Below are 26,216 nucleotides of genomic sequence, written 5' to 3'. Positions count from 1 at the left end.
AATCATGGGAATCAGGTGCCCGCAGTAGCATCGCTACCACCGGAAACGATCTGACCAGTTTGGAGCAGCTCGGGGGAAGCAAGATTCCGCCCGCCATCTTGATGTTCCACACACAACGCGCACGCGCGGGGAGCGGTAGCGGCGTTGCCGCCGCCAGTCACAAAAATGGCGTCGCGTGGGTCGCAGGACGGAGGTGCCGCCGGGCCAGGCCGTGCCGAGGGGGAGAGCCGGCAGCGACAGCGTGGTAGAGGGAGAGGCCGTCGGAGTAGGAGCAGCCGCGGCCTGGTCCAACTGGGTGAGCAGATTCATCGCTGGAGCCGACTCAGGAGGCAGCTCAACCTGCAGAGCGACGAGGAGCTGGCCCGGAGGACTATTGGACGCGTGAGTACCGGGGACTGGGAGTCCGAGGGGTGGGAGGTTCTCAAGGGCCCGAGGGTAGTCAGAACCGGGATCGCAACTCAGCCAGCCTCCATAACTTGCATTGACACAGTATCTCCAGCAAGACAAATTGCATTGACACAGTACTTCCAACAACAACAATTTGCATTGACACAGTACCTCCAACGACAACAACAACTTGCATTGACACAGTATCTCCAGCAACACCAACTTGCAGTGACACATTACCTCCAACAACAACTTGCATTGACTCAGGACCTCCAACAACAACAACTTGCAGTGACACAGGACCTCCAACACTTGCAGTGACACATTACCTCCAACAACAACTTGCATTGACACAGTACTTCCAACAACAACTGCAGTACACACGTACCTCCAACTAAACAACTTGCAGTAACACAGTACCTCCAACAACAACTTGCATTGACACATTACCCCAACAACTGGCAGTGACACATTACCGCAACAACAACTTGTATTGACACATTACCCCAACAACAATTGTATTGACATATTACCCCAACAACAACTTGCAGTAACACATTACTGCAACAACAACTTGTTTTGACACATTACCCCAACAACAACTTGTATTGACACATTACCCCAACAACAACTTGTATTGACCTATTACCCCAACAACAACTTGTATTGACACATTACCCCAACAACAACTTGTATTGACATATTACCCCAACAACAACTTGCAGTAACACATTACTGCAACAACAACTTGTTTTGACACATACCCCAACAACAACTTGTATTGACACATTACCCCAACAACAACTTGTATTGACACATTACCCCAACAACAACTTGTATTGACCTATTACCCCCAACAACAACTTGTATTGACATATTACCCCAACAACAACTTGCATTGGCACATTACCCCAACAACAACTTACGGTGACACAGGTTAGATGAATGATTATCAAACATTTGTTTCTTTGGTACACATGGAGAACTTATGGGACAAGCTGCACGTTCAAGGAAGCAGACAGCTTGAGAGGTGGAGGGGGATGCGGCTGGGAGTTCCTCTATTTCCGATCCAGGCAGTTGAATGTATGGACCATCTGCAATGAGGCGATTAAAATCAGGGTGCTCAAGAGCTGAGGATTGGAGGTTTGTGGCGATCTGGGAGGGTTGTGGGACGGAGGAGATGACCGAGATTGGGAGGGGAACGTCATGGAGGGAGTTTACAAATAAGATGAGAATCTTAAAATCAGTAGTTTGCATCATCGGGAATTAATGCTGGTCAGCATGCTCGGGGATGATGATTGAGTCGAATAATATTCAAGGTAGTCTTGATTATGGAAAGCTCATCTCGAGGTCAGATACTAACTCTACCCCCCTCCTCCCAACTGCAAATTTGATGTATCTCTATTCCTGTCTGTCTTTTTTTACCCTGCACAACAAACCTCTGGTAACCCATCAGAGTACCTAATCTCCAAGTGATGTTGCTCGGGCTGTGAGTGGGCACTAGGCTATTTGACCAAGGGATGGCGTGGCACCCAAGCATGATTTTTCCTTGAGCCCCATCCCCCTATCCCACTTGTACTTTCTGAACCGATACCAGTCGGGATTGTAAATTCTGCTTGAGAGCTACCGCAAATTGATGAAAATTCTGAGTAATGTGTTTTCTGCGTGGGCTGAGATCAGCATGCTGCACACCCCCAGGAAGCCATTATTGAATCAGTGACGGATTCTCAACCAGTTTCTTTATTATTTCTCAGGATGTGGGTGTCACTGGCTGGGCCACCATTTATTGTCCCCAATTGAGAAGGTGGCGGACAGCTGCTGTCTTGAACCACTCCAGTCCATGTGATATAGGTGCAACCTAGGGTGCTGTTAGGGAGGGAATTCCAGGATTTTGACCCCAGGGACAGTGAAATACATTTAAAAAATTTTTTCGAGTACCCAATTCATTTTTCCAATTAAGTAGCAATTTAGAACATAGAACATTACAGCGCAGTACGGACCCTTCGGCCCTCGATGTTGCGCCGACCCGTGAAACCATCTGAAGCCTATCTGACCTACACTATTCCATTTTCATCCATATGTCTATCCAGTGACCACTTAAATGCCCTTAAATACGGCGAGTCTACTACTGTTGCAGGCAGGGCGTTCCACACCCCTACTACTCTCTGAGTAAAGAAACTGCCTCTGACGTCTGTCCTATATCTACCACCCCTCAATTTAAAGCTATGTCCCCTCGTGTTGGTCATCACCATCCAAGGAAAAAGACTCTCACTGTCCACCCTATCTAACCCTCTGACTATCTTATATGTCTCTATTAAGTCACCTCTCAGCCTTTCCTCTCTGACGAAAACAACCTCAAGTCCCTGAGCCTTCCCTCGGAAGACCTTCCCTCCATACCAGGCAACATCCTAGTACATCGTCTCTGAACCCTTTCCAAAGCTTCGACATCCTTCCTATAATGTGGTGACCAGAACTGCACGCAGTACTCCAGGTGCGGCCAGCACCCAGAGTTTTGTACAGCTGCAGCGTGACCTCGTGGCTCCGAAATGCAATCCCCCCACTGATAAAGGCTAGCACACCATATGCCTTCTTAACAGCCCTATTAACCTGGGTGTCAACTTTCAGGGATTATGTACCTGGATGCCAAGATTCTCTTGTTCATCTACACTACCAGAATCTTGGCATTAGCCCAGTACTCTGCATTCCTGTTACTCCTTCCAAAGTGAACCACCTCACACTTTTCTGCATTAAACTCCATCTGCCACCTCTCAGCCCAGCTCTGCAGCTTATCTATGTCCCTCTGTAACCTATAACATACTTCAGCACTATCCACAACTCCACCGACCTTGGTGTCATCTGCAAATTTACTAACCCATCCTTCTACACCCTCTTCCAGGTAATTTATAAAAATGACAAACAGCAGTGGCCCCAAAACAGATCCTTGCGGTACACCACTAGTAACTGAACTCCAGGATGAACATTTGCCATCAACCACCACCCTCTGTCTTCTTTCAGCTAGCCAATTACTGATCCAAACCGCTAAATCACCTTCAATCCCATACTTCCGTATTTTCTGCAATAGCCTACCGTGGGGAACCTTATCAAACGCCTTACTGAAATCCATATACACCACATCAACCGCTTTAACCCTCATCCACCTGTTTGGTCACCTTCTCAAAAAACTCAATAAGGTTTGTGAGACATGACCTACCCTTCACAAAACCGTGTTGAGTATCGCTAATCAACTTGTTCTTTTCCAGATGATTATAAACCCTATCTCTTATAACCTTTTCCAACATTTTACCCAAACTGAAGTAAGGCTCACAGGTCTATAATTACCAGGGTTGTCTCTACTCCCCTTCTTGAACAAGGGGACAACATTTGCTATCCTCCAGTCTTCCAGCACTATGCCTGTCGACAAAGACGACATAAAGATCAAGGACAAAGGCTCTGCAATCTCCTCCCTGGCTTCCCAGAGAATCCTAGGATAAATCCCATCTGGCCCAGGGGACTTATCTATTTTTACACTTTCCAAAATTGCTATCACCTCCTCCTTGTGAACCTCAATCCCATCTAGCCCGGTCGACTGTACCTGAGTATTCTCCTCGACAACATTGTCTTTCTCCAGTGTAAACACTGACGAAAAATATCCATTTAACGCTTCCCCTATCTCCTCTGATTCCACACACAACTTTCCACTACTATCCTTGATTGGCCCTAATCTTACTCTAGTCATTCTTTTGTTCCTGATATACCTATAGAAAGCCTTAGGGTTTCCTTGATCCTATCCGCCAACGACTTTTCGTGTCCTTCTCCTCTCTCTTCTTAACTCTCCCTTTAGGTCCTGGCTAACTTGTAACTCTCAAGTGCCCTAACTGAGCCTTCATGTCTCATCCTAACATAAGCCGCCTTCTTCCTCTTGACAAGTGCTTCAACTTCCTTAATAAACCACGGCTCCCTTGCTCGACAGCTTCCTCCCTGCCTGACAGGTACATACTTATCAAGGACACGCAGTAGCTGTTCCTTGAAAAAGCTCCACATTTCGATTGTACCCATCCCCTGAAGTTTCCTTCCCCATCCTAAACATCCTAAATCTTGCCGAACAGCATCATAATTGCCTTTCCCCCAGCTATAATTCTTGTCTTGCGGTATATACCTATCCCTGCCCATCACTGAAGTAAACATAACCGAATTGTGATCACTATCACCAAAGTGCTCACCTACATCTAAATCTAACTCTTGGCCGGGTTCATTACCCAGTACCAAATCCAATCTGGCATCGCCCCTTGTTGGCCTGTCTACATACTGTGTCAGAAAACCCTCCTGCACACACTGCACAAAAACTGACCCATCTATAGCACTCGAACTATAATATTTCCAGTCAATATTTGGAAAGTAAAGTCCCCCCATAACAACTACCCTGTTACACTCGCTCCTGTCGAGAATCATCTTTGCAATCCTTTCCTCTACATCTCTGGAACTATTCGGAGGTCTATAGACAACTCCCAACAGGGTGACCTCTCCTCTCCTGTTCCTAACCTCGGCCCATACTACCTCAGTAGACGAGTCCTCAAACGTCCTTTCTGCCACCGTAATACTTTCCTTGATTAACAATGCCACACCTCCCCCCCCCCCCCCCCCCCCCCTCTCTTTTGCCATCTTCTCTGTTCTTACAGAAACATCTAAATCCTGGAACCTGCAACAACCATTCCTGTCCCTGCTCTACCCATGTCTCCAAAATCGCTACAACATCGAGATCATAGGTACCAACCCATGCTGCAAGCTCACCCACCTTATTTCGGATGCTCCTGGCGTTGAAGTAGACACACTTCAAACCATCATCTTGCTTGCCGGTGCCCTCTTTCGAACTTTAACCCTTCCCTGACCTCACTACTCTCAACATCCTGTACACTGGGACTACAATTTAGGCTCCCATCCCCCTGCTGAATTAGTTTAAACCCCCCCCGAAGAGCACTAGCAAATCCCCCCCCCCCCCCCAAGGATATTGGTGGCCAATCCAGGATATTGGTGGCCAATCCAGCTACCCTGCACATCTTTGGGTTGTGGGGGTGAAACCTAGGGGAGAATGTGCAAACTCCACATGGACAGTGACCCAGAGCCGGGTTCGAACCTGGGACCTCGGCGCTGTGAGGCAGCAGGGGACAATGAAATACTGATATATTTCCAAATTACCTTGGAGAGGTACTGACAGGTTTCCATGCATCTGCTGCCCTTGTGCTTCTAGGTGTTGGAGAAGATGGGTTTGGAAGATGGAGAGTTCCTGCAGGGCATCTTGTTGTCAGTGCACACAGCTGCCACTGTACATTGGTGGTTCAGGGAGTAGATGTTGTAGATGCCAATCAAGGGCTGATGGTGGTGAGCTTCTTGAGTGTTTTTGGAGCTGCACTCATCCAGGCAGGTGGGGAGTATTCTGCACCGGCCATCCAAAAGAGGACCCTATCCAGGCCCAATACTCTGCCCTCATGATCATGGCCAATCCACATAACCTGCACAACCCTGGACACTGAGGGGCAGCTTGGCATCGCCAATCCACATAACATGTAGATTCTTTGGACTCTGAGAACAAACTGGAGCACCTGTAGGAAACCACGCTGACATGGGGAGAATGTGCAAACGCCACACAGGCAGCTACCCAAGGCTGGAATTGAAGCTGGGTCCTTCGCTCAGTGCGGCAGTAGTGCTAACCACTGTGTCACCATGCCTTACAAAACTCCAGTTCTGTGCTGCCAAACAACTACAAGAGTACATTTTGCATAACCTTTGCTATGTGGAAAATCCCCTCGCAGGAACCAGTCTAGTGACCCTTTGCTGCAGTCTCTCTGGGACAATTGTGTTATTCCCTTCGGTAAGGAGACCAAAACTGCACACATTGCTCCCAGGTGTGGTCTCGCCAAACTCCAGTGTAACTGAAGAAGAAAATGTCCTTCCTCCCTCAGTTGCAGCCACATCGGAATGAAGGCCAGTGTATCATTGGACTTCCTGAATTGCCGCTGTGCCTGCCTGCTAACTTGCTGAGGAGAAGCACTATCAGCCGGGCAGTTGCGATGATCTGAAAAGCATTGCCTGAACGGGTGCCGATGCAGATTCTAAAGGGAATTAAATTCTCCACGGTCGGGATGCTCCATTTTGCTGGCGGCCCAGGGGTTTTGCGACGGCGTGGGTCTGTCCCACAACGGGGAAACCCCATTGACCAGCCAGTGAAACGGAGAATCGCGACGGTGCGCTGAACCAGAAATCTGGTACGGAGAAACCCCGCCCTGGGTATATCTTTGGAAGAGCAAAGATTTGGCGAGCTATGGGATACGAACAACAGCGTGGGCTGGGAGTCGGGACTAAAAGAACAACTCTTTCCGAGAGGCAGGATGGGCCAGGGGCTGCTCTGACCGTCGAATTCCATGTGTAGGCTGTGCTGTGCCTGCCGACAGACAGCAGGCATTGCATGATGGGTCACCGGAGGCCTGAAAAACCTCTCATGACTTGCCTCAGTTCGAACATTAAGTGCTAAAATAGTGAGGTCCATCCATCAAATGATGTGCACGTTAGGTGGGGTTACAGGGATAGGGTGGGGGAGTGGGGCCTAGGTAGGGTGCTCTTCCGAAGGGGTCAGTGCAGACCCGATGGGCCAAATGGCCTACTTCTGCACTGTGGGGATGCTAAACACGAGTACAAAAGTATATCTCATTTCTCAGGTTTGTAAAGATCCACGTGAGCCCATCCAACCCGAACCAGAACCAGGCCGTACTTCAAGTCTGCATTCGTGAAGAAGGCGTGATGACACACGGTGCCATCAGGAAAGGTAAACTTAATTGAAGGCGTCTCAATGTGGCCTCCCTCGGAGACCCCCCACTCCCGTTTCCCTGCCTTCCTCGTGAAGGTGCATGCCTGCTGGTGCAGGATTATAACACCATGTAACAAATATAAATTCTTTAACAGCACATGATAGAGTGCTGCTTTGCTGCCCATCTGAATTGTCCTCGAACTTTGGCTCCCGCGGCTATTTCGGAGAGGGGCAGTTAAGAGTCAGCCGTATGCTGTGGAGTCTGGAGTCACACGTTGGCCAGACTGGGTAACAATGGCAGATTTCCTTCCCTAAAGGGGACATCAGTGAACCAGATAGGGGTTTTAAAAAAAAAAGAATGAGTAACAATCACCACTGAAACTAGATTTTTAATTCTCAATGCATAGATTAAATTAAACTTCAATTCCCCTGAATTGCTGGAGGGAATTGAACTCATGGGGAAGATTTTTATCAGACGGTGTGGCCTTGCCCACCCCACCGTCGAAGCGCACCCCTCACCTGAGCGCAATTCCAGTTAAGAGTCCACCACATTGCTGTGGGTCTGGAGTCACATGTAGGCCAGGGGCGGGGTAAGGAAGACATTTTTCCTTCCAAAAAAGGTCATCCGTGAACCAGATGAGTTTTTATGATTTCATAGAATCCCTGAAGTTTAGAAGGATTCCATTCAGCCCATCGAGACTGCACCGATCCTGAAAGAGGAGCCTAACTAGGCCCACTTGCACACCCTCTCCCTGTAACCCCACCTAATCTGAACATCCCTGGACACCATGGGGCAATTTTTTAATATAATGGCCAATCTACCTCACCTGCACATCTTTGGACTGTGGGAGGAAACCTACGCAGACATGGGGAGAATGTACAAATTCCACGCCGTCAGTCACCCAAAGCCACAATTGAATCCGACTCCCTGGAGTTGTGAGGCAACCTTGCGAACCACGGTGCCATCGGGCCGGATTTGAACCGGCCCTCCCACCAGGACACTAGCCTGAGCTCCTGGGTTACCAGTGACGATACCAGTATACCACCCACTGGGAACGGTGGATGCCATTCAGCCGCTTGATCCTGCTGTCCCATTCTATGTGCTCCCATTTATTTGTCAGTCATTACCTAATGCAAGACTGTCACTCGCTGCCTTTAGCTGACTCCAGCACCTTTTTGGGCTCCCTTGAAACCGCTGGCAGTCTTTTCAGGTGTCAGGCAGTCAAATGTGCCACACAAATTGTCGTTTGTGGGTTCTCATTGTGAGCACTGAGGTAATGAACAGTTGAGTCATTTTCGGTGTCGGTTGAGGGATTAATTTTGCCCCTCCACAAGTGCATAACTCCCTCTAACAGCCCCTCAGTACTGACCCTCTGACAATGTAGTATTCCCTCAGCATTGACCCTCACATCGCCTGACTGTGCACTCTCAGTACCGGCCCTCATACAATGCATCATTCCCTCAGTATTCACCCTCTGACAGTGCAGCACTCCCTCAGTACTGACCCTCTGACAGAGCAGCACTCCCTCAGTACTGACCCTCTGACAGTGCAGCACTCCCTCAGTACTGACCCTCTGACAGGGCAGCGCTCCCTCAGTACTGACCCTCTGACAGTGCAGCACTCCCTCAGTACTGACCCTCTGACAGTGCAGCACTCCCTCAGTACTGACCCTCTGACAGGGCAGCGCTCCCTCAGTACTGACCCTCTGACAGTGCAGCATTCCCTCAGTACTGACCCTCTGACAGGTTACACTCCCTCAGTACTGACCCTCTGACAGGGCAGCGCTCCCTCAGTACTGACCCTCTGACAGTGCAGCACTCCCTCAGTGCTGACCCTCTGACAGTGCAGCACTCCCTCAGTGCTCATCGTCTGACAGTGCAGCACTCCCTCAGTGCTGACCCTCCGACAGTGCAGAGCTCACTCGATACAGTCACTGCCTCATCTCACATTAATTTCCGGTTGCCTTCCTCTCTGATGTCAGAATGCTAGCACACCAAATTCTTTTTGTTGAACATTAGTTATTCATTGCCGAGAGCTCGTCATTTCTGACCGTGAAATGTGCCGTGAGTCGAGACAGGTAATTGCCTTCTCCTTTACTCATCCTTTCTAGAACAGGGAGATGCCCACAACACCATTCCCTTCTGGCCAGCAGGTACCATCAGCAATGAACGGCACACTACACTTCACCGTTCTGCATCCTGCAAGATGGAAGTTCCAAGCGAATCGAAGCCCAGAGGGAGATCGGTTACGTTCAGACAGGTACAGCCAAACACTTGTGAGGGCTAATACTCTGATTCACAGCCTCATCATCATGCCTGATGAAGACTGATAGTGAGCGCGTAATCTACTGTACTGAGCATCATACGCCAATTGGCACAGTGCCTTTTATTGTTTTTTGAGTCTTAAGGTTGTGGGTGATGTAACCTCATGCTGACACTGCCAGAAGCGCTGAGGGAGTACTGCGCCGTCACAGGTGCTGTCTTTGGATGAGACCCTAACTTAGGGCTCTCTTTGGTGAACATGATGCCATGGCATTAATTTAAAGATGAACTGGGGTGTCATCGACGCTGTCATATTCAATATTTATCCCTCCACCAACATTGCAAACAAAACTTCCCAGAATTACCTGGCCATTGGTGTCACATTGCTGTGTTTGTGGGAGACAAGTCAGGAATACTCTCCACTTGCCTGGATGAACACCATCCAGGACAAAGCAGCCCCGCCTGATTAGCACCCTTTCCACAAGCATTCACGTCCCTCCACCCCTCTGACGCACAGTGGCAGTCGTGTGCACCTTCTACAAGATACACTGCAAGAACGCATCAAGGCTCCTTCGGCAGCACCTTCCAAACCTTGACCACTACCACCCAGATGGACAAGGGCCTCACGGTAGCATGGTGGTTAGCATCAATGCTTCACAGCTCCAGGGTCCCAGGTTCGATTCCCGGCTGGGTCACTGTCTGTGTGGAGTCTGCAACGTCCTCCCCGTGTGTGCGTGGGTTTTCCTCCGGGTACTCCGGTTTCCTCCACAGTCCAAAGATGTGTGGGTTAGGTGGATTGGCCATGCTAAATTGCCCGTAGTGTAAGGTTAATGGGGGGATTGTTGGGTTACGGGTATACGGGTTACGTGGGTTTAAGTAGGGTTGATCATTGCTCGGCACAACATCGAGGGCCGAAGGGCCTGTTCTGTGCTGTACTGTTCTATCTATCTATAGTAGCAGCCACACCACCACCTGGACGTTCCCCTATAAGCTGCTTACCATCCTGATTTGTAAATATATAGGCCGTTCCTTCACAGTCGCTGGGTGAAAATCCTGGAATACCCTCCCTAACAGCACTGTGGGTATTATCTACACTTCGGGAACTGCGCGGTTCAAGATGGCGGCTCACCATCACCTTCCCAAGGGGCAATTAGGGATGAGCAATAAATGCTGGGCCTTGCCAGCGACCCCACATCCCATAAATAAATGTTTTTTTTAAAGGTGACGGCTGCGTTTCTGAGCTACAACACTGACTGCCCTTTATAAGCATCAGCTGTGAAAAGCTTTGGGCCTGCAGGGGTCATGGAAGAGGCTACATAATCGCAAGTCTTTTTTCCCCCCAACCCAACCTCCAATGGAGCGTGGAACAATGGAGCTCGACAGATTTGCATTAAGTTTTGGTACCGAGGGAAACTGGCAATGAGATATGCCTCAGACATGATCCAATCCAATGGGGACCAGGTCGAAAGCGCCTGTCACTGTGGGCCTTTCGATTTGTGCTTCCAGCCTTTGTTCCTTGGGTGGAAGAAAAAGTATCTGACAGACTGCAGCCTCCCCGTGGCTATATCGAACCTGCAACGGGTAGAATAGGGCAGCGGGAAATGTAAACGGCCTCCAATCATGCTTAGGCAAACAAATTGTATGTTTTGTTTTGTTTTGAATTCATGGGAAGTGGCTGGACCAGCATTTGTTGCCCTTGAGCTGAGTGGCTTGCTCGGCCATTTCAGAGAGGGGCAGTTCAGAGTTCATCACGTCCGGAGACCCATGTTGGCCAAACCGGGAAAGGAGGGCAGATTTCCTTCCCTAAGTGAACCAGATGGGCTTTTACAACTATCAATAGTTCCCCAATAGGTCACCATTAGTGAGACGAGATTTATAATTTCAGATTTTATAAACTTACTATGTTTGTTGCTGGATGCTTGTTACATATTTGCACATTTTAACTTGATGACTTACACTGAAAATTTCATGTACAGACTAATTCGAACTGCAATTCGGCCTTCAGGCTGGAGGTGTGTTTCCTGAATAAAGTACCATTGTTAGTGACTGCCTCCCTTAACCGCCTGCAGCAGTGAATAAGATTGACTGAATCACAAAGGAAGTGGGGTCGGTGATGAGAGGTGAGGTTGTTCATGGCTAACTTCTCGTTTGTTCTCACAGGTTGGTGAGGCCCAGAAGCAGCAGTTCACCCGACCTTCCGAAGAGGGTGCCTGAGAGCGAGCCTGCCTTGCAGGCCTGCAGGCGAGTGCCACTGGGGAGGCTCCCTCTCCCTCTGGAAGAGGCTAGACCAGGGAGGCCGAGACGGGAAGGCTACGGCTCAGGAGCAGTGTCTTCATCGGCGACCAGGCAGGCTCGGTGGAGCTCGGTGAAGGCCGACCTCGACATGCCGAGCGACGAGGAGATGGCCAGGATTCTGCTGGATGTGTAAGTCCTTCCCGCCCTCCCCTCCCCTGATCCCTCACCATGCGATCTCTGATTACCCTCAGGGCTGTCCCTAGACCAAGAGTCTCCAGCCAACAGCTCTGGGGACTAAATGGCAACCCTTCAACACCTCATGGTGGGTTAACGCAGCCCCACATGAATCAGCACCCAATTCTCCACCTTCAGCATCTACTCTCTCCACCACCGATGAACAGTGACAGCCGTGTGTAACATGTACAAGATGCACTGCAGAAAGTCACCAAGGCCCCTTAGGCAGCACCTTCCAAACCCACGATCCTCTACCGTCTCGAAGGACAAGGGCAGCAGATACTTGGGAACACCATCACCTGGAAGTTCCCCTACCAAGTTGCTCACATCCTGACTTGGAATATATCGCCATTCCTTCACAGTCAAAAACCCTGGAATCCCCCTCCCTAATAGCACAGTTGCCACGGTCACCATCACTGAGACTAAGCTTTATATTCCAGATTTATCATTTCAGTACATGTGCCACCAGCTGCCAGTGTACCAGCCTGGGCCCAGGATTGCTTGTCCAGTAACATTAGCACAAACCCCCTCCCCTCCCACTTTACATTAGGGTGGTGTTTAGCTTGGAGGGGAATGTTGCGTTCTTTTTGGCTGCTGCCCTTGCCCTTCTCGCTGGTCGGGGTCACGGGTTTGGAAGGTGCTGCTTAAGGAGCCTTGGTGGGTTCCTGCAGGTGCTATTTGTAAACGGTACACGCTGCTGGTACGTGCATCGGGTGCTGGATGGAGTGAATGCTGAAGGTGCTGGATGGAGTGCGGGCCATGTGGTCAGCCTCTTTTCTCGTGCGAATTGAAAGTTGCAGACCTGCCATAAGAGGATTTGAGCATGTTTCTCTGACTAACTAGTCCAGGAGCGTAACTGCTCCACCATCATAACCTGAGACCAGCCACCGTGGCTCCATGGGTAGCAGGGCACACTCTGCACACTCGAGCACAGAAACCAGTCTGCCACTGAGGGAGCGCTCAATTGCCACTTGCAGCACTCAGCCGAGGCCCACCTGCCCCCTCGGAGGGATGGGGGGGAGGTTTGGTTGGGGGGAGGAGGATTGCCCCAGCTTGACCCCCCCCTGCCAGTCACGCATCTGTCCAACTCAACCTTGAACATATTCAATGACCCATTGATCAATGGGCTGAGAGAATGCCGCATACTAATGACCTTCTGAGAGACTAATATTTCTCCACATTCCATTTTAAATGGGATATCCCTTATTTTGACACTGTGATTCTGGTTCTAAATACCCCTGGCTCTAGAATCCCCCAGTAGGCAAAGCATCCTCTCAGCATTTACCCTGTCGAGAGTATGCTCAGAATCTAATATGTTTCACAAGATAGAGTCATAGAATTCCGACAGTGCAGAAGGAAGGCATTGGCCAATCGAGTCCCTGGAAGGGTATGCTACCTCGGCACACCCTATCCCGTAACCCCACCTAACCTGCACATCTTTGGACACTGAGGGGCAACTTAGAATGGCAAAACCACATAACCATCTTTGGACTGTGGGAGGAAACTGGAGCACCCAGAGGAAACCTACACAGACACGGGGAGAACTTAACTCCACATAGACGGTCACCAAGACTGAATTGAACCCAGGTCTCTGGCACAGTGAGGCAGCAGTGGTGACCACTGTGCCGCCCTCAACCTCTCATTCTTCTAAACGCCAATGAGTGTAGGCCCAACCAGCCCAACTTTGAAAGAAATTGATGGGGTTCAGTTTGAAAGGGGGGTGGGGGGAGGTTGGTGGGAGCAACAGTTGTCTTCAAAATGTTAGATTGGAGGTAAATGAGTGGCTCCGATTGAGGGCAGGTGGGGTGGGGTTGGGGGGGGGGGGGGGGAGGGGTGGGGGTGGTGGGAGGGGTGGTGGGAGGGTGGGGGGGGGTGGGGGGGGAGGCAGTCTCGAAGATATCAGTACTGGTTTGGGAGAGAGCCTGCTGCACTATATGGAACTCCGGTCTGGTGATAGAGTAGACAGGCTCTGGGAAGGTGACTTGATTTCGGGCCACAAAACAGAGATGGAATCCTCCCTGTTTTGGTATGGTCCAAATACTCAGCTGAGTCTCCTCAAAGACGTGCTCTTCGCTTTGAAAGGCTCAATCCGCCACCCTAGTGGTTTCTTCTCTTCCCTCTTCTCCCCGCCCCATCACCACCCTCCGCATTCCCTTAATTTAACCTTGATTTCACAATAATAATCGAAAAACTCTCTTTCCCTACTTCCTTGGCAAGCTAAGAGTAATTGGAGTTTTCTTGAATTTTCAAGGTTTATAGAGAAGCGAATGAATCAGCCGGAACTGAGGTTGCCCTGTCCGGAGGCTGTCCTTGTTGAAGGAGCAGACGTTACTCAGGATTCAGTCAAGGAGGATAATGGTTTGTATTCCCTTACGGTTCTTTACTGCACTCTGGATCTGGCAGGGGTAAGGTGGAGGGGACGAGACAGAAAGGGGACGGCAGGAGTGACAACGTAGTTCAACCCCCTGAAACATTGTTATTCTGTATGTAAGATTGAGTCTACTCGATTATTTCGATGCGGCTGAACGAAACCAGGGAACAATGGAAAACGGTCAGTTCCAGGAGTCCCGCAGGCCACGGGAGACCTGGGAAAGTCGTGGTTTCCAGAAAAAAAGGGTCCAAAGTCATTTCAAAGACATTGGATTTTATAAAGATGGGGAAGAGACTTTCCTGACTTTGGGCGGAATTCCAAACTCTTCCAGTAATGTTCTGATGTCTGCTTCTCTCTCTCCATAATTGTTCCCTTTGCTTTGCGTATCCTGAATCGGGACTGGTCGATGGACGGGTGACCTCTTAAGTACTTTGCTGGGAACACAAAAAAAAGTCTACAAAGCAATTCAGTCTTGTGAGAAGTCAGAGTTACTGGATAACTGACAAACAATGTAAGGATCTCATAACTATATAAAGCTACAAAGAAATACCAGTTTGTGCTGTATTGGAAAGAGAAATCGGTCTTGAAATACCTCAATTTGGTTTTGAGAAAAGTTGTGAAAAAGTCATGGAGTCTTCAAAGGTTATGGATCTCTGGGGCTCCCTTTCTCTCACGCAGGAAGCGTTGTTTGTTATTGTTCACGGGATGTGGGCATCGCTGGCTAGGCAACATTTATTGCGGAATTGCCCCTTGAGAAGGTGGTGGTGAGCTGCCTTCAATGAACCCCTGCAGCCCATGTGGTGTAGGTACACCGACCGTGATGTTGGGTAGTGAGTTTCAGGATTTTGACCCAGTGGCAGTGAAGAGGTGGCCGGTTAACTTCCATGTCAGGATGGTGAGCGGCTTGGAGGGGTACCTACCAGGAGTGGTGTGTCCATGCAACTGCGGTGGACACGCCTGTGTCCACCACTCCTGCAGTTGCGAGTCTATTCCAGTTTTCCTCCAGACATTGAATGGTGACTGTTGGGCAGGTCCCCGACACTTGAACACGTGGGTTCTGTATGTGGGGATTCCTAGCCCCTCTCATGTACAAAAAGGTAGAAGCCATTGTATTGGAAACGGCAGAGATGTGCACAGTGAATTTGTATCAAGCTGATCCACTGGCCGCAGTGATTATCTCTCATCAGAAAGGCCATAAGTGACTGGCACAGGAATGAAGGCTGATAATCATAGAGGGCAGAAGGAGGCCATTTCGACCCATCGAGAATGCACTGGCCTTGTAAAAAGCACCCTACTTAAGCCTATAGGATACATCTCTACCCTATCCCCATAACCCATTAAACCTCACCTAACCTTTTTGGACACTAGGGGCAATTTAGCACGGCCAATCCACCTAACCTGCACATCTTTTGACTGTGGGAGGAAACCTGAGCACCTGGAGGAAACCCACGCAGACACGGGGAGAATGTGCAGACTCCACACAGACAGTGACCCAAGCAGGGAATCAAACCTGGGACCCTGGAGCTGTGAAGCACAGTGCTAACCACTGTGCTACTGTGTCGCTAATAGCTCGGCCTGTTCTCAGAATGACTTCGAAAATATTTCTAAAGTAAGGCGCTTTTGAGGTGAGAGTGACTGACCTGGACATCAACATTTGACCAAGTATGGCATCAAGGAGCCCAAGCAAAACTGGAGTCAATGGGAATCGGAGAAAACTCTCCGCTGGTTGGAGTCATACCTGGCACAAAGGAAGATGGTTGTGGTTGTTGGAGGTCAGTCATCTCAGTCCAGGGACAGCACTGCAGGAGTTCATCCGGGTAGTGTCCTAGGCCCAACCATCTTCAGCTGCTTCATCAATGCCTTCCAACATGAGGTCAGAAGTAAGTGGGGATGTTTGCTTATGATTGCACAGTGTTCCTCAGACACTGAATCAGTCCATGTCCAAATGCAGCAAGACCTGGTCAATATCCAGGCTTGGGCTGACAAGTGGCAAGTAACATTCGCACCACAGAAGTGTCAGGCAATGACCATCTCCAAAAAGAGAATCAGACCACCGTTCCTTAACATTCACTGGTATTAACCATCACTAAATCCACACTGTCAACCATTGACCAGAAACTGAACTAGTCAGCCATATATACATACTGTGGCCACGGAGAGCAGGTCAGAGGCTAGGAATCCTGTGGCGATAACTCACCACCTGACTTCCCAAGCCTGTCCACCACCTATAAGGCACAAGTCAGGGTGTAATGGAATATATTCTTGGCTTGTCTGGATGAGTGCAGCTCCAACAACATTGAAGAATCTCAACACTATCCAGGACAAAGCAGCCCACTTGATTGCTACCCCTTCCACAAGCATTCACTCCCTCCTCCACCGACAAACAGTAGCGGCCGAGCGTACCATCTACAAGACGCACAGTAGGAACTCAACAAGGCTACTTAGGCAGCACCTTCCAAACCCACGCCACTACGATCGAGAAGGACAAGGGCAAGCAGTTATATGGGAGCACCACCGTCTGGACTTTCTTCTCCAAGTCACCATTCTGAACAAAGAACAAAGAAAAGTACAGCACAGGATCAGACCCTTTGGCCCTCCAAGCCTGTGCCGACCATGCTGCCCGTCTAAACTAAAATCTTCTACACTTCCTGGGTCCGTATCCCTCTATTCCCATCCTATTCATGTATTTGTCAAGATGCCCCTTAAATGTCACTACGTCCCTGCTTCCACCACCACCTCCGGCAGCGAGTTCCAGGCACCCACTACTCTGTGTAAAAAAGACTTGCCTTGTACATCCCCTCTAAGCCTTGCCCCTCGCACCTTAAACCTATGCCCCCTAGTAATTGACACCTCTACCCTGGGAAAAAGCCTCTGATTATCCACTCTGTCTCAGCACTTCATAATTTTGCAGACCTCTGTCAGGTCACCCCTCAATCTCCGTCGTTTCAGTGAGAACAAACCGAGTTTATTCAACCGCTCCTCGTAGCTAATGCCGTCCATTCCAGGCAACATCCTGGTAAATCTCTTCTGCACCCTCTCTAAAGCCTCCACATCCTTCTGGTCGTGTGGCGACCAGAATTGAACACTATTACTCCCAAGTGTGGCCTAACTGAAGGTTCTATACAGCTGCAACATGACTTGTTAATTCTTTTACTCAGTGCCGCGGCCAATGAAGGCAAGCATGCCGTATGCCTTCTGGACTACCTTCGCCACCTGTGTTGCCCTTTCAGTGAAATGAATGAAATGAAAATCGCTTATTGTCACAAGTAGGCTTCAATGAAGTTACTGTGAAAAAGCCCCTAGTTGCCACATTCCGGCGCCTGTCCGGGGAGGCTGGTACAGGAATTGAACCGTGCTGCTGGTCTGCTTTAAAAGCCAATGATTTAGCCCAGTGAGTTAAACCAGCCCCTACCAGTGACAGTGTGGACCCGTACACCTTGATCTCTCTGACTTTGAATACTCTTGAGGGTTCTACCATTCACTATATATTCCCTCCTGCATTAGACCTTCCAAAATGCATTACCTCACATTTGTCCGAATTAAATTCCATCTGCCATCTCTCCGCCCAAGTCCCAAACGATCTAAATCCTGCTGTATCCTCTGACAGTCCTCATCGCTATCCGCAATTCCACCAACCTTTGTGTCGTCTGCAAACTTACTGATCAGATCAGTTCCATTTTCCTCAATCATTTATATATACTACGAACAGCAACGGTCCCATCACTGATCCCTGCGGAACACCACCAGTCACAGCCCTTCAATTAGAAAAGCATCCTTCCATTGCTACTCTCTGCCTTCTATGACCAAGCCAGTTCTGTATCCACCTTGCCAGCTCACCCCTGATCCCGTGTGACTTCACCGTTTGTACCAGTCTACCATGAGGGACCTTGTCAAAGACCCTACTGAAGTCCACATAGACAACATCGACTACCTGCATCAATCATCTTTGTGACCTCTTCGAAAAACTCTATCAAGTTAGTGAGACACGACCTCCCCTTCACAAACCCATGCTGCCTCTCGCTAATACGTCCATTTGCTTCCAAATGGAAGTAGATCCTGTCTTGAAGAATTCTCTCCAGTAATTTCCCTACCACTGGCGTAAGGCTCACCGGCCTGCAGTTCTCTGGATTATCTTAGATAGAACAGTACAGCACAGAACAGATTATCCTTGCTACTCTTCTTAAACAAAGGAACAACATTGGCTATTCTACGGGACATCACCTGAAGACAGTGAGGATCCAAAGATTTCTGTCAAGGCCTCAACAATTTCCTCTCTAGCCTCCTTCACTATTCTGGGGTAGATCCCATCAGGCCCTGGGGACTTATCTACCTTAATATTTTTCAAGGCGCCCAACACCTCGTCTTTTGGATCTCAATGTGACCCAGGCTATCTACACACCCTTCTCCAGACTCAACATCCACCATTCCTTATCTTTGGTGAATACTGATGCAAAGTATTCATTTAGTACCTCGCCCATTTCCTCTGGCTCCACACATAGATTCCCTTCCATGTCCTTCAGTGGGCCAACCCTTTCCCTGGCTACCCTCTTGCTTTTTATGTACGTGTGGAAAGCTTTAGGATTTTCCTTAACCCTATTTGTCAATGACTTTCCATGACCTCTTCTAGCCCTCCTGACTCCTCGCTTAAGTTCCTTCCTACTTTCCTTATATTCCACACAGGCTTCGTCTGTTTCCCAGCCTTCTAGCCCTAAATTGTTATATTGCCTAATATTGTTATAATTAGCCTTCCCGCAATTTAGCACATTCACCCTAGGACCACTCTTATCCTTGTCCACCAGCACTTTAAAACTACTGAATTGTGGTCTTGTTCCGGAAATGCTCCCCTACTGAAACTTCTACCACCTGGCCGGGCTCATTCCCCAATACTATGTCCAGTAAAGCCCCTTCCCTTGTTGGACTATCTACATACTGTTTCAAAAAGCCCCCCTGAATGTTCCTTACAAACTCTGCCCCCGTCTAAGCCCCTAGCAGTAAGTGAGTCCCAGTCAATATTGGGGAAGTTGATGTCTCCCATCACAACAACCCTGTTGTTTTTACTCGTTTCCAAATCTATCTACCTATCTGCTCCTCTATCTCCCGCTGGCTGTTGGGAGGCCTGTAGTAAACCCCAACATTGTGACTGCACCCTTCTTATTCCTGATCTCCAGCCATATAGCCTTGCTGCCCTCTGAGGTGTCCGCCCTTGGTACAGCTGTGATATTCTCCCTAGCCAGTAGCGCAACTCCGCCACCCCCTTTTACATCCCCCTCTGTCCCGCCTGAAACATCTAAATCCTGAAATGTTTAGCTGCCAATCCTGTCCTTCCCTCAACCAGGTCTCTGTAATGGCAACAACATCATAGTTTCAAGTCCTAATCCAAGCTCTTAAGTTCATCTGCCTTACCCGTAATACTTCTTGCATTAAAACATATGCACTTCAGGCCACCAGACCCGCTGTTTTCAACAACATCTCCCTGTCTGCTCTTCCTCAGAACCATACTGGCACTATTCCCTAGTTTTCCCTCAATGCTTTCACTTTCTGACCTATTGCTCCGGTATCCACCCCCCTGCCATACTAGTTTAAAACCCTCCTGTGTGACACTAGCAAACCTCGCGGCCAGGATATTTATGCCTCTCTAGTTTAGATGCAACCCGTCCTTCTTTTACAGGTCACACCCAGTGGTCCAGATAACGGAAACCCTCCCTTCTACACCAGCTGTTTAGCCACGTGTTAGCTGCTCTATCTTGCTATTTCTCGCCTCACTGACACGTGGCACTGGGAGTAATCCCGAGATTACAACCCTGGAGGTCCTGTCTCTTAACTTTCTGCCTAGCTCCCTTAACTCCTGCTGCAGGACCTCATGCCCCTTCCTGCCTATGTCGTTAGTACCAATATGTACAATGACCTCTGCCTGTTTGCCCTCCCCTTTCAGGATGCCCACTACCCGTTCTGAGAAATCCTGGACCCTGGCACCAGGGAGGCAACATACCATCCTGGAGTCTCTTTCATGTCCACAGAAGTGCCTATCTGTGCCCCTGGCTGTAGAGTCCCCTATGACTTGCTCTTCTGCGCTTTGACCCTCCCTGCTGAACATAAGAGCCAGCTGTGGTGCCACTGCTCTGGCTGCTGCTGTTTTCCCCTGATAGGCTATCCCCCCATCTAAAGGGGTATACCTGTTTGAGAGGGGGCAACCACAGGGGTTTCCTACACCGACTGCCTGCCTCTTCTGGTGGTCACCCATTTCTCTGCCTGCACCTTGGGTGTGACCACATTTACATAACTTCTATCTATGACGCTTTCCGCCACCTGCATGCTCCTAAGTGCATCCAACTGCTGCTCCAACCAACCATGCGGTCTGTGAGGAGCTCTAGCTGGGTGCACTTTCAGCAGATGAAGCCATCCGGGATGCTGGAAGCCTCCTGGACCTGCCACATCTCACAGTCAGAGCACTGCGCCCCTCTAATTGACATTGCGTTAATGAATTAGTAAATTAAATTTAAAAATATATTTTTTAAGTTACTGTTAACTATATGTTTCCTAGCACTAGATTTCTACTATAAACGTGAAAGCTAAATACGGTATCTTCGATTTCTGGCTTAGATACCCCTCTAAATTATAATTAAGTAATTGCGTAATTCTGATTTAGAAATATACTGGCGTTCCTTCATGGTTGCTGGGTCAAAATTCTGGAACTCCCTCCCTAATGGCACGTTGGGTGCACCTATACCACGGGCTGTAGCGGTTCAAGAAGGCAGCTCACCACCACCTCAAGGGGACTTGGGGATGGGCAACAGATACTGGTCTAGCCAGCAATCCTCACATCCTGTAAAAATTAATTTTCAAAAATAATCCTCCTGAGGCCGTGAAAGATGATACAGAAATGCAACACAGAATGGAGTTGAGGGGAAATTACCTCTCCGAAAGAGTTGTGAATCTGTGGAATTTGCTACCCCAGAGTGCGTTGGATGCTGGGACTGTGAGTAAATTTAAGGAGGAGTTGGATAGAATTTTAATTGGTAATGGGTTGAAGAGTTATGGAGAACGGGCTGGATGATGAAGTTAAGGTCAGGATGAGATTAGCCAAGATCGAATGGCGGAGCAGACTCAATGGGCCAAATGGCCTAATTCTGCTCCTATATCTTCTGAACCTTTCCGATTGGTTCCAGTATTTTCTAGATGTCTCCAGGTGTTTATATTTTGTTTCTTTTGCTGATTTTCCCCTAGACCAAGAAGACTTGGACAGCGTTCCAACACTGTCAGCAGGTTCGGAGTCGACTGTGACTCTATCACACCCCAGCAGGTACTGTTCTCTCGAAGCATCAGTGATCTCCACTCCCGCTCCCTCCCATCTCTGGCCACACATGTCGGGAGTATTCCCACAGGTGGTTTCTGTGGCGTACACTCTTGAATTGCACTGAGTGCCATGTGTTGTGCCATGTGTTACCCCGGTATTACCCCCCTGTGTTCATGATTCATCATTGCCGTTCACCACCTTTCCAATGTTCCCCGATTTCCCCCTCTCCTCCAACATACCAGTTAGGAGCTGGGGTGGGCCTCTCAGGCCTGGTCCACCATTGAATAAGATCATGGCTGGTCTGACTGTAACCTCCCACCTACCCCTGATAACCTTTCACCCCTGTGTTAATCAAGAATCTATCTAGCTCGGCCTTAAAAATATTCAAAGTCTCTGCTTCCACTGCCTTTTTAGGAAGAGAGTTCCAGAGACTGACCACCCTCCAAAAGGAAAACATTCCCAGCCTAAAATGGGCGACCCCTTATTTTTGAACAGTGACCCCTAGTTCTAGATTCCCCCACAAGAGGAAACATCCTCTCCACATCCAATACCCCTCAGGATCTGTTACAATTAAGTTGCCTGTTACTCTTCCAAGCTCCAGTGTATCCAAGCCTAACCTCTCCGCCTATTCCTGGCAGTAGTCTAACATACTTTCTCTCTCATATGTTCTCTGACGTTCTCTCTCCTCTCAGTATCGGCAGCCTGGAGGAAGACACCGACATCTCCCTGTTCAGCGGCGTGGACTCCCTGTCGGAGAGCACTTTGAAATCGCCGGGAGTGGCGAACAGGAAACCAGAGCAGCTGCCACTCCCCAGTCCTGCAGCAAAGGTGGAACCCGAGGACTGGGAATCGGACAGCGAGGGCCATAGGTTTGATCACTACAGTTCCAAAAACAAAGATCCTTGTCCAAGAAACACAGAGATGGATCTGACTGTCCCGTCAGATGTGTAAGTAATCATGGAATCACTACAGTGCAGAAGGAGGCCGTTTGGCCCATTGAGTCTATACCGACCCTCTGAAAAGAGCACCCCACCTAGGCTCGCTCCCCAGCCTTATCCCCGTAACCCCATAACCCCACCATTGGACACTCGAGGAGTAATTTAGCATCGCCGGTCCACCTAACCTGCACGTCTTTGGACTGTGGAAGGAAACCGGAGCACCCGGAGGAAACCATCAAAGGGACTATGAGAATGTCGAAATTCCATAGAGACAGTCACCCAAGTTGAAATTGAACCCAGGTCCATCACACTGTAAGGTAGCAGTTCTAACCACTCTGCCACCGTGCTGCCCATTTATGCTTTTTTTTGACTGATTCCATTCCTTTCACGAGTGAAGGAACACATGGGCACAGCAATCAGCATCCTGGGGGTTACCATTAATCAGAAGCTGAACTGGACTAGCCATAAAACGCTCGAGATGCTGGACACCATCCAGCACAAAGCAGCCCCGCTTGATTGCTCCTCCTTCCACAAACATTCATTCCCTCCACCACTGACCCACAGTAGCATCAGCGTGTACCATCTACAAGATGCACTGCAGGAACCCACCAAGATTCCTTGGGCAACAACTTCCAAAACCCACGGCCACTACCACCGAGAAGGACAAGAGCAGCTGGTACCTGGGAACACCAACATCTGGAAGTTCTCCAAACCACTCGCCCTCCTGAATTCAAAATATATTGTCCGTTCCTTCACTGCCACTGGGTCAAAATCCCTGAACACTCTCCCTAATAGCACAGTGGGTGTATCTACACCTCATGGACTGCAGCGGTTCCAAAAGGTGGCTCACCACAATCTTCTCAAGGGGAAATTAGGGAGGGCATAAAATGTCCGTCGAGCCAGTGACGCCCGCATCTTGTGAAAGAATGGGGGGGAGGGTAAACAAAAAGGCACATGTCACCCAGGGCATAAAAGTGTTTTAACGGCACCCATTCTCTCCAATACCTACAGTTCCTCTATAATTCGTGTTGTTTAGATTGGACGAGAAACCCCCCCCCCCACCAGTGTGGTGAGGGATCATCAGACATGGCTCAGTGGGTAGCGTTCTGGGTTGTGGGTTCAAGTCCCATGCCCCTGGCGCTCTGTGTTGACTCGATTGTGCGTCACCCAGTTGTACTCTGTGCCCTGTTTGCGGGGAGGGGAGGGTTGTGGCGGGATCTGCATCACTGTGCAACATGTCTTTTTCAAATAGTCACCGGACTCTGTGTTTCCGTCCTCCAGAACTCCTCAAGGCCTCGAGGGGCGACCGTCTTCCGATGGGGAAATCATCCAAGTCTGCATCGGTGACGGAGTCGGGTCAACCTGTCCTTCAATCAAAATAGGTAGGGGTTCCCGGGAGTTCAGCGTGCCTCGGGATGGGTGCGCACTCGTAGATACAAGGTGGACGATAAGTTCAAAAGATAAGAAATTAGTTTCATGAGATGTGAGCTTTGCTGGCTAGGTCTAACATTTGTTGCTCATCCCCAATTGTCCTCGACCCAGCGGCTCGCTCAGCCTTTTCGGAGGGCAGTTACGAGTCAATCACGTTACAATAGGGCACAATGCTGAGTCAGACAGACCACACAAAGGGAGGCCACTCAGCCCATCAATGCCCGCTGTCTCAATTAGTCGCAGCTACAATTCACGTCTGTAACCCCGCCACGCTGGGGGTTTCCCGTCCACTCTATAAACAGCACAAAACTGTTGGCAGCGGAGAGATTTTAAAATCAGTTCCTGCTTTGGGTGACAATGTGGCTTTCTCCCCATTCTTTCACAGGATGTGGGCATCGCTGGCTGGGCCCAGCATTTTAATGCCCATCCCGAATTGCCCCTTGAGAAGGTAGTCGTGAGCCGCTGCCTTGAACCGCTGTAGTCCATGAGGTGTAGGTATACTCACTGTGCTGTTAGGGAAGGAGTTCCAGGATTTTAACCCAACAACAGTGAAGGAACGGCCGATATATTTCCAAATAGGGATGCTGAGTGACCTGGAGGGCAGCCTCTTGTTGGTGGTGTTTCCAGTATCTGCTATCTTTGTTCTTCTAGATGGTAGTGGTCGTGGGTTTGAAAGGTTCTGTCTAACGAGCACACGCAGTGCTTCTTGAGTTGCACCTTGTGGTCCGGGGTGGGATAAACGCTTTGGCGTTGTCTCTAAAAGCTGGCATAAGGCGATCGACTAATTTGGCAGTCTTTTAATGGATGTACTCACGCTTACTTCATCTCTCCGTAGAGCAAGAGGATCTGTGCAGCCCTCCTTCACCTGTGACCTCAGGGGGTTCCGAGTCCACGGTCACGCTATCACATCCGAGCAGGTAAAGGTGCAGACCCGAGCCGTCTAATTGGATCAGGAGATGTCAGGATGGGAGTGGGGAGCGACTGGCAGAGGGGAGAGGGCCGCATGATTGACAAATGAATTTTGACACTGGGAGATGCAAGATGACAACACCTTTTTGGTGGTTGGGGCGGGTTCACATAACCCTGGTAAAATAGGAGTCTAAAGGTGATGGTTGCCGGGGATTGGAGGTGGGGTGGGGGTGGAAAAATCTTCCAATTCTGTCGGGCTGGTGTGGGGACAGTCACCGGCCGCGGAGGGATCAGGAGAGAGGGGGAGCGTTGACCAATCTGACCGTTAATCAGCCTGTGAATCATCCGCTGTTGTGTGTGTGGATGCAGCTGCCAATCGCCACATCACGACGATAGATTCACACGTGGCTCCGTGGAATCTTGTGGAACAGACCAGAGTCCGATTCGGCCCATACCACTTGGGCCCAGCCCTTCGACCAATCCATACAATTCCGTCCCCGTCCCCCACCCACCCTCCGCCTCCCCTTGCAAACTCGTTCATTTTTCAGACAGCTTTTTATTTCCACCCAATTTTTCTTCTCATGGGGCATTGTCTGGGCCAGCAATGATAACCCATCCCTAATTGGCCTTGAACTGAGTGGCTCGATCGGCCATTTCAGAGAGGGTCAGTTAAGAACCAGCCACATTGCCATGGGTCTGGAGTCACGCTTGGGTGGCTATTTACTTTCCAGGAAGGGATAACTTCAAAACAATCGATGATAGCTTTGTGGTCACCAGTGTTAGAGACTAGCTTTCAATTCCAGATTTATTAATTAATTCATCTTAAATTTCTCCAGCTGCCACCACACTGTTGGTGGTGGGATTTGAACCCCTGATCCCCAGAGAATTAGCCTGGGCCCCTAGATCGCCGGTTCAGTGACATAACCTCTATGCCGCCATCTCCCTTCTTTTGCCAGTTATGTTAAATTGTGCTGTCCTCTGGTTACTGACCCTCCTGCCACTGGATAGTGTCTCTATCTATCCAAATCCCTTCATGCTCTCTCTCTCTCTCTCTCTTTTCCCCCATCTGCCAGTGATCTCAGCTTTGAGGAGGATTGCCAGCTCGACACGGCCGAGGAATCTGAGAGCGAGACGGAGGGGCTGGAGGAGGAGGCGGCGGCGGCGACCCGGAGGAGAAAGTGGCCGCCCCGTGCGGACCGGCATTGCGGCTGTGAGCTGCCCGGGACACTGGACATCGGAGGACAGATCGAGCGCTGGAACCTGGTGAAGGAATGCTTGAAGCTGAAGAGCGATGAAGAGGTGGCCAAGGCACTGCTAGACTTGTAAGCACCCACTAACCTTTTCCGAAACAAAGTC

At 49.5% G+C, this 26,216-nt stretch overlaps 2 protein-coding genes across 3 annotated transcripts in view; one reads left to right on the top strand and one right to left on the bottom strand.

Moving 5' to 3' along the window:
* slc39a7 (solute carrier family 39 member 7) overlaps window positions 1-640 on the bottom strand; it is a 24,279-nt gene extending 23,639 nt beyond the window's left edge. For both annotated transcript variants that reach the window (XM_038815983.1, XM_038815984.1), the window contains exon 1: window positions 559-640. In XM_038815983.1, the coding sequence (XP_038671911.1) occupies window positions 559-624 (66 nt within the window). In that variant the 5' untranslated portion in view covers window positions 625-640. The remainder of the gene's footprint in view (window positions 1-558) is intronic.
* LOC119975984 lies at window positions 141-26,216 on the top strand. The gene is made up of 10 exons (XM_038815986.1): window positions 141-381; window positions 7,098-7,204; window positions 9,298-9,446; window positions 11,609-11,872; window positions 14,169-14,275; window positions 21,513-21,588; window positions 22,275-22,529; window positions 23,802-23,902; window positions 24,787-24,868; window positions 25,934-26,216. The coding sequence occupies exons 3-10, from the start codon at window positions 9,307-9,309 to the stop codon at window positions 26,184-26,186; spliced, it is 1,278 nt and encodes a 425-aa protein (XP_038671914.1). The 5' UTR covers window positions 141-381; window positions 7,098-7,204; window positions 9,298-9,306; the 3' UTR covers window positions 26,187-26,216.

The sequence above is a fragment of the Scyliorhinus canicula genome, chromosome 13 (genome assembly GCF_902713615.1).
Source record: "Scyliorhinus canicula chromosome 13, sScyCan1.1, whole genome shotgun sequence".
Classification (NCBI taxonomy): Eukaryota; Metazoa; Chordata; class Chondrichthyes; order Carcharhiniformes; family Scyliorhinidae; genus Scyliorhinus; species Scyliorhinus canicula.
Note: the sequence above shows the minus strand (reverse complement) of the source record. Positions and strands in the feature narration are given on the sequence as shown.

Coding starts and splice junctions, on each gene's coding strand:
- LOC119975984 (XM_038815986.1), top strand. CDS start 9,307: ATGCCCACAACACCATTCCCTTCTGGCCAGCAGGTACCATCAGCAATG. Junction 14,276..21,512: donor TTCAGTCAAGGAGGATAATG/GTTTGTATTCCC, acceptor ATTTTCCCCTAG/ACCAAGAAGACTTGGACAGC. Junction 21,589..22,274: donor ACTCTATCACACCCCAGCAG/GTACTGTTCTCT, acceptor CTCTCCTCTCAG/TATCGGCAGCCTGGAGGAAG.